Source organism: Primulina huaijiensis, chromosome 18 (assembly GCF_012295235.1).
Source record: "Primulina huaijiensis isolate GDHJ02 chromosome 18, ASM1229523v2, whole genome shotgun sequence".
Lineage (NCBI taxonomy): Eukaryota > Viridiplantae > Streptophyta > Magnoliopsida > Lamiales > Gesneriaceae > Primulina > Primulina huaijiensis.
The window spans coordinates 8,816,473-8,825,100 of NC_133323.1; the positions used below are offsets into that span (position 1 = coordinate 8,816,473).

The 8,628-nt window shown below is 36.0% G+C and overlaps 1 protein-coding gene across 2 annotated transcripts; it reads left to right on the plus strand.

Annotated features, from left to right (window-relative positions):
- Window positions 1-4,088: 4,088 nt before the first annotated feature.
- LOC140963867 (uncharacterized) lies at window positions 4,089-8,628 on the plus strand. Of its 2 annotated transcripts, none has more exons than XM_073423334.1 (10): window positions 4,089-4,315; window positions 4,400-4,682; window positions 5,201-5,394; window positions 5,508-5,640; window positions 6,152-6,415; window positions 6,516-6,607; window positions 6,762-6,852; window positions 7,047-7,152; window positions 7,439-7,532; window positions 8,487-8,628. In XM_073423334.1, the coding sequence occupies exons 1-10, from the start codon at window positions 4,220-4,222 to the stop codon at window positions 8,544-8,546; spliced, it is 1,413 nt and encodes a 470-aa protein (XP_073279435.1). In that variant the 5' UTR covers window positions 4,089-4,219; the 3' UTR covers window positions 8,547-8,628. The 2 variants fall into 2 exon arrangements, with proteins under 2 accessions (XP_073279435.1, XP_073279434.1); XM_073423333.1 differs by having other exon boundaries at window positions 6,738-6,852; window positions 8,487-8,625.

An 8,628-nucleotide genomic window follows, 5' to 3' on the forward strand; every position in this document is an offset into this window, starting at 1 on the left:
TACCACGAGGAAGGAAAGCCATTAGAAACAGATGGGCCTATAAGATCAAGCGTGATGGCAATAACCAAGTGGAGCGGTATCGTGCTAGATTGGTGGTAAAAGGGTATGCTCAGAAAGAAGGCATTGACTTCAATGAGATATTTTCTCCTGTGGTTCGGCTTACAACAGTCAGAGTAGTGTTGGAATTGTGTGCGGTGTTTGACCTACATCTAGAACAGCTAGATGTGAAAACAACATTTTTTCATGGAGATCTTGAAGAAGAAATTTATATGCTCAGAGAACTTGGTTTGCATGTTGAATAAATCTCTGTACGGTCTCAAACAGGCGCCGAGGTGTTGGTACAAAAGATTTGATTCCTATATCATGAGCCTTGGATACAACAGACTGAGTGCAGACCCTTGTACGTATTTCAAGAGGTCTGGTGATGATTATATCATTTTGTTGTTGCATGTGGACGACATGTTGGTAGCAGGCCCCAACAAAAATCAGGTCCAAGGATTGAAGGCACAGTTGGCTAGGGAATTTGATATGAAGGACTTGGGACCAGCAAACAAGATTCTAGGGATGCAAGTTCACCGAGACAGAAGTAACAGAAAGATTTGGCTTTTCCAGAAAAATTATTTGAAGAAAGTCTTGCAACGCTTCAATATGCAAGATAACAAGCCAATATCGACCCCTCTTTCTGTTAACTTCAAGTTATCCTCCGAGATGTGTCCTTGCAGTGAAGCAGAGAGGATGGAGATGTCTCGAGTACCATATGCATCAGCAGTGGGAAGTTTGATGTTCGCCATGATCTGTCCAAGACCAGACATTGCTCAAGCAGTGGGAGCAGTTAGGCGGTATATGGCGAATCCTGGACGAGAGCACTGGAGCACTGTTAAGAGGATCCTTAGATACATTAAGGGTACCTCGAATGCTGCATTATGTTATGGAGGATCGGATTTTACACTCAGGGGCTATGTTGATTCAGATTATGCTGGTGATCCTGATAAGAGGAAATCTACTACTGGTTATGTGTTTACACTTGCAGGGGGAGCAGTAAGCTGGGTTTCAAAACTGCAGACAGTTGTGGCGTTATCTACAACAGAGGCAGAATATATGAGAGCTACTCAAGGTTGCAAGGATGCAATATGGATTAAAAGGTTATTGGAGGAGATCGGGCACAAACAAGAAAATGTTTCTTTGTTTTGTGATAGTCAGAGTGCCTTGCACATAGCAAGGAATCCAGCCTTCCATTCCAGGACTAAACACATTGGAGTCCAATTTCACTTTGTGCGGGAAGTAGTAGAAGAAGGAGGCGTGAATATGCATAAGATCCATATAAAGGATAACATAGCTGATTTTCTGACCAAGCCAGTAAACACTGATAAGTTTGAGTGGTGTAGATGCTCAAGTGGCCTAGCGGAGACGTAAGCAGCAGGGATGGCAAGATTGAAAGGAAGTGTGAAGATGAAGGAAGTGTGAAGATGTGTTTGATTCTCAATCAAATCTCCAAGTGGGAGAAATGTCGGCAAGAATGCATGTAGCATACATGCAATAAATGCATGTCTGTCAATGCATAAAACTTTGAATTGCTCGCGCAGAAAATATTGAATTTTGGAAGTTGACAAATGCGGTTTCACAAGAGAAACGCGTAAAGGACGCGTCGAGAGAGCTCTATAAATAGAGCTCCCTCCCCTCATTTTAATATATCTCTTCTTCGAGTTTTCTCTCATCTTATAACATTCTATAATATTTGTGAGGTGTTTGTTCTCCTGTATTAAGAGAGTGTGTGTTCTAGTTGAAAACACGGTGAGTGAGTTGTACACCACAAAATATTATAGTGGAAATTCTTTTCATCTTGCCCGTAGTTTTTACCCTAATAATTTATAGGGGTTTTCCACGTAAATCTCGGTGTCCAGTTTATTCTTTATTTTCGGGTTTTATTATCTCACATTACCGCAAGTGGGACCAACAAAAAAAGTCAAATAATTAACAAAATAAATGTTACACAATGATAATTTATGATATCAATAAAAAAATTTCAGGTGTCGAAAAATAAATTTCAAATTTCACTTCACCATCGTTTCAAACATTTTTGTACTAGTCAGATTTTGAAATAATGTATGAAATAAAAATAAATAAAATATGAAAAAATTTTAAAAACCTTAATTTACAAAATTAACTAACTTACTTTTCGGTTTTAAGTATCAATAACAACATTATAATCATCAATAGTATGTTGCAACACTATTTGATTCAACATTTTATTAATTAACAAAATTTTTATTAATGAACAAAATCATAATATTTTTAGTCAAATCATCCAATCTCTCATAAGTTTCTACAACAATAAAAATATTAGTAAAATAAATAAATTTAAAATAAAATAAGAATACGAACCACTGACATCTCTGTCCAACTAACCAATCTCTACCACAAATCAATGTTTCAACAACATCAGGCTTAATTAGCCCTAAAATTAAAGATTATGAGATCTTTATGTAATGAAAAAAATATAAATGGTTTGGGTTGACAGGTCACTTGATTCTTAATTTAGGTCAACCCGGATCAACCCAATTATTTTTCGGTTAGATTTAGGGTCCAACTCGATCTGATCATAACTCGAAAAAACCCAACCCGAACTCGATATATTTGGTCTCGGGTTTATTTTTCACACCTCTATGATATACCTAAAATATTGGAATGATTTTATGTATTATCCACTGCCATCTAGACCTGGCCACGAGCCGGTCTGTATCCAATATGAACCACCGGGTTCAGATCGGTAAAATCTCAACCCTTACCCTTAATCGCCCCGTTTGTGAACCCAATAATTTGGGTCTGGTTTAGGTCCGATTAACCATCAGATCTGGTTACGAGTCGACCTGTATTTTTTTAAAAATAAACAAAAACATTATTATTTGTTGTAGAGCAATCAAAACCCACATAATTCGCTTATCTTTACATACTTAGTTTTAAGAGTGACGTTGCTCAATCACTCATATTTCCAACCGTCGTTATTCCAGATGTTTTATCAGTTTCCTCTTGGTCGTCTCCATTACTTTTAATATCTGATGTTCGGGTATCGACTTTTGACCAATCATTGAGTAAATATTGGACTTTCAAATTTTCCGATCTTATGGCAGAACGTCTCTTATCTAATGTATTTCTTCTCATACTAAAAATTTGCTCCACTTCAACCGTTAAAACGAGATATTTTGCTATTATATATAAAATTAGATATATTTGTGTTTTTGACGACCATCATCGCAATATGTCGAAAGTGTCCTGATTTGTATCACTAAAATAAAAAGTAGTGGTAAATAATTTTGAAGTTTCTGACTGGAATTTGAGGATTCTCATGGAAGTTTCGTTCGTTGATTGTAGTCGTATATATTTTTTAAAAATCAGAAAACAACCAACCCATCGGGTTGGACCAGGTGGGTCGACAATTTTTAAAGGCCAAATTCGTAACCAATCCGCTTATGGTCGGTGTAAGGACATGACACTACCTTTTTTGGACCTTTAATCACATCCCTCATGGTAGCTCATAACACCTTATTCACACAATTCTCCACTTCTGACAGTGGAGTATAAACCTCTCTAGGTCTCGAACCCAAGACTTCGTTCAAGCTATAAGTTCTTGATTGATATCAGGTCTTTTAAATCTAAGTACTTATGACCAAGACGAGGTCTTGTGTTCGAGGCCTCGGAAGAAGAGTTTTGTGAGTAAGGTGTCATTGGCTACCTTGAGGGATGTGATTGCAGACCTAAAAGTGGTAGTGTCATGGGCCTTACACTAGTTTAATTGGTATCAGGTTTCTTTAATCCAAGTACTTATAACCTGAACGAGATCTTGAATTCGAGCCGTGGGAAGGCACGTAGAGTGAAGAGTTCTGTAAGTAATATTTTATGAGCTACCACGAAAGATGTGATTGCAGGACCAAAAAAATAGTGTCAAGGACCTTACAATCACTTGCTATAACGCTTTTGAGTCAAAATTGTTGACCCAGTTCACCGACCCGGATCCGGGTCCAACCTAAACCGTGGCAACGTTTACTGCCATCGGTCTAAAAAGTTTCTATAGCAACAAAGCGAACGCAGCATCATGCTCCGGAGGCAACCTTTTACAATTTTTATTAATTAAAATTAAAATTTGCAAAGTTACAAAAGGATCTCTTTTTACAGACTTGGGTTGGGGCTTTGAGAGGTTTGGAGAGGTAGAAACGAAGAGAAGATGTGTGGGATAGCGCTGATATTATCTGGAATTCAAATTGATTCATCCCCGATAAGTTCCGATTACACTTGCCCACCTCCTCAATCATCTTTCCAGGTAATTTTCTGATTTAGTTTGATTTGTAGTGTTTTTTTAATTAATTTTAGTTTTGTGTCTGATTTTGCGAGTAAAAAGTTGCAGCCTTTGTTTTCAGAGGATGACATAAAGGCAGCTCTGCAAAGAAGAGGCCCCGACAGTTTAGGAACTAAATTTGTTTATATTGGTTCAAAAAAAATTTCCGAGGAAAGTGAGAATTGCACGGTTAAATCTTTTTTAGTTGAGGATGATGGGCCGGAGGAAAATGGTGCAGGGCATGGATTTTTTGGGGAATTGAGGTTTATTGGCGCGACTTTGCAGCTTAGAGGAGTGAATCCTGTGGTTCAGCCGTTGACTGATGCATCCGTGAATGTTCTTGTTTATAATGGTATTAGAAGTTGTTCTCCTTTGATTATTTAATGGTATTAGAATTTTCCATTTGATGTTTATTTTATGATTATTATCTGTATCTTTCGGTTAGTTTATGTTTGGGCACTAATGTATTGAAGATCTCCAATTTCATCGTACTCACTCACTCAGTCTGCCACCATCATTGAAAGTGTAGAACAATTTGGGTTCTTGCTCTGTTGTTTTTAAGATCCTCTCTATCGCGCTTGGCTTGAGACTTGGAAATTCTTTATGGGCTGTGTGATCTTAACAGCTGTGATCAAGTTCAGATGGAATTATGAATATAATTTATTGCTTTTCCAAAGTTTTCCACGTATATCTCGGTTGGTGGGCTATGGTTTTATCTGGATTTCTGTTTCAGTTGATTGTGAACCAGGGTCAAGAATTATTTCTAACTATGAATTTTGTGGTACATGCCTGCTGTAAGTTTTTTTTTTGGTATAAATCATCTTTTGGAATGGTTTGGCTTATGAATGGATGTTATGTGATCATTTCCAGGCGAAATATTTGGAGGAATTTATGTTAGCTCTGATAGCAATGACACCGAGGTTCTTATGCAGTCTCTGGGGAAGTGCTGTTCTTGTATTTCCCATGTGGACAATAGATCTTCTTGCTGTTCTGGAACGAGCCAAGATTCTGTTCCAGAACTTCTTTCCAGAATCAAGGGGCCTTGGTCTTTGATCTATTGGCAGGTAAATTTGCATGGTAAGTTTTTTCAGTTATTCTTAATTATACTAAAAGTCTAAAATGCAGGATGAGCCCCATCTCTCTTTGACCTGTGGGAATATTTGCTTAATGCATTTAGGACACTTCTAAAACCTTGTGGTTCGGTCGAGATGCATTTGGGAGACGAAGTCTCCTGGTTCACTGGCCAACAGCCCATGATCCTCGGCTTCTGCTATCTTCTGTATCACCATCTTCACTGCGCCTCATTTATGGTAAGTGCTGCTGCTAGATCACTTAATTTTTTTTTATCTTGTGGGCCATATTTGGATCTCGTCTATTTGAAAATAAGTAACCTGTCTCTGAGGAATTAAGGGTATGCTCAATTATGAACACCTGTCACACTTCTCGTGTTCAAAATATCCGTAGATAAAATTTTCCTTGCCTTTTCCAAACCAATTTAAAGCCTAGTGAATCTGAATAATTACTGCAAATTTTTTGACAGCTCTTCAATAATTCACCTCAATATATGTGCTTCTGATTTCACCAAAGGTTTCATTTCCGTTGGAATAATTGTTGTCATTGAATCAATCCTTCTTTATTGTAGTTCTGTTCTTTATTTGAATACAGCATGCTACACACTGCTAGATTTCTTATTCATAGGTCTCTTACGGCTGTCTCTTTTTGCATCTCCTTTTGTTCTGTTCTTCTGCGTCAGTTCCAAAATTATGTTCTTCTGTGTCAGTTCCAAAATCCTATTAATGCTTTCTTTGAATTTTTTTGCAGAATTTGATGAAAAGCAGACAGTTGAACTGAACTTCTGGGAAGAGCTACCATGTGGAATATATAGTATCTCAGTGTCTGCCTTAGATTTGGATGGACATTTAGTTGGCAAAGGTAGAAAACATGAGTGGAATAACTCTGAGCTAAATGAGTTGATTACATGGGAGAGATCGTGCATCCACCCCAAACCTGAGGAGTTGAGTGTTTCCTGTGGAAATGTTCCTATCATTCAGCATGACATACTTTCAGCCTTTCCATTGGAATTAGGTCGGTGTTGTAACCTGAGGAGTTAAAATTCGATGTTTGGATATCTTTATTAATTATCACAAAGTTGCAAAATTTTAATTTCTATGTATAATTGCTGCAGGGCCTATGAAAGCTTTAGTAGCATCTCACAGAGTGCTGATTGCTTTGAGAGAATCTGTAATGAGACGTACCACTTCAAATAGAATCTACAAGGTCTGTTCACAATCTTGCATAGAAGACTTTTATATGAAAATGCTTTCTGTGTTATTTTCCTCCTGATTTATGTCCATATAATCTGTTATTTTTAATCAGAGTTTTGGTCCATCATTTGTGTGTTATATAGGTTTCTCCAATAAATCATGAACAGGGGAGATGTGTTCCACTAGCAGTGCTGTTTTCTGGTGGTTTAGATTCTATGATTATTGCTGCATTGGCGCATCACTGCATTGATAAAAAATGTGAGTTCTCTTTGCAATAAAGATAATGTTTTCCTTTACTTTCCAATGTTTCCATGTGCTAAAGCAGGACCTTTCCATTGTGGTTTGAATTAATATGGTGCCTCATTTAAATTTGGATTTCCTGATGCATAACTGTTTCTTGTGGCAAAAGTTTATTACAGAGGTTGTTCACTTGTAAAAACTGTTTTTGGCAGACGAAATTGATCTTCTTAATGTCAGCTTTGATGGTGAGTCAGCACCTGACAGAATCTCAGCAAGGGCTGGATTGAAAGAACTACAGAAGAATGCGCCGTTCCGAAGGTCTGTAATCAAGTTTTGGTTCAGATTTTATTGCAGTTTAGAAGCAGTTAATTTGCAACTAAATAATCAGAACTCAGAATTCTCATGTTGTAGTTGTTGTAGAGTTAGATCAATATTTGTAATGCGAGAATCACATAGTAATAAGCAAAAATGCAATGATGTTGCATATGCCAATTTGTATTCTGATTTTCCCTTTTGCTGGGTTTTGAATCCCTTTCAGAATGATCATTTTCTCTGCCTTCCCTTCGATTTGAGAATTTGATTTTTTTACCTTGCATATTTGCAGATGGAACCTTGTTGAAATTGATGCTGATTTGCAGAAGTTACCTTCTGAGATGAAGCATGTCGAGTCACTTATAAACCCTGCAAAAACCTATATGGTAAATTATTTTGTTAGATAACATGTTTAGCGTTACTTGCTGTTGCTCTATATTTTCTGAGATGCCGAAGACATGCTTCCATTAAACGCTATATTTTGACAATATTGGGTCTACTTTGGGGTGATGGTGCTTTTGTTTTCTTATATCTGTTTCTTTTTTCTATTGATTGGATTTTTTTCAAAATTTTTTGAATAGCAAATCAATATGTGTCTATTTGGTAGTTAATGTTTGTGAAGAGTGAAAAAGAATGTTTCTTTTTAGGAGTAATAGTCAATACTCGAAAATAGGTTTTGATTATTGAAGCGATTTAAACGGATACTAATAAGTATGTTGTTTTCTTACATGTGCTATTTTTCAATTCAGTAAAAATACTCATATTGTATTTAATTATTTAAGTAGTAAAAAATATTATTAAATATATTCAATTAGAAATATCTTAAAAATTAAAATATTAATAAGTTAAAACCATATCCTCGAACTAGCATTTATAAAATATACGTAGAAAATTATTTGTGGTTAATTATATAAAAGTAATTTTAACGATGCGGGTTACTAAAATATTAAAACTGAATATGTTTAATTAATTAAAAAAAGGGGTGTAGAATAAATAATTTTTTGTAAAATGGTAATGGTAAAAATATATTTTAGATAGGAAAAACATTAACAGAATCAGGTCAACTTTGTTTTTACGTTTGGGTTATTTCTATTTATTGTTTCTCACACTCCTCAATTGAGCTGTTTACCTGTTTATTGTTTTTAGAAAATATATAATAGGAACATGGCAAGAAAAAATCTCATCGCGGCCTTTTCCTGTTATCTAAGACTTAAATTTTATTCCAAGTTTGGGAAAAAAATGAAATTGAGATTGTAATAGAATTTGTATTTTCTAGTATATACTAATTTGTGCTGTCTGAGGTAGAAGAACCTGTTTATGGGATTAATTATCTTATGAAGGTTTCCAGTATATATGATCACAAGTCTAGTTCGTGTTTTATGGGATTAAATATCTTATGAACCTTGGCACCTTGGAAGTACCTATCATCATAGTTAGATCAAGTCAAGGAATAATTTTCTTATTGAAATTTGTCAATGTCAC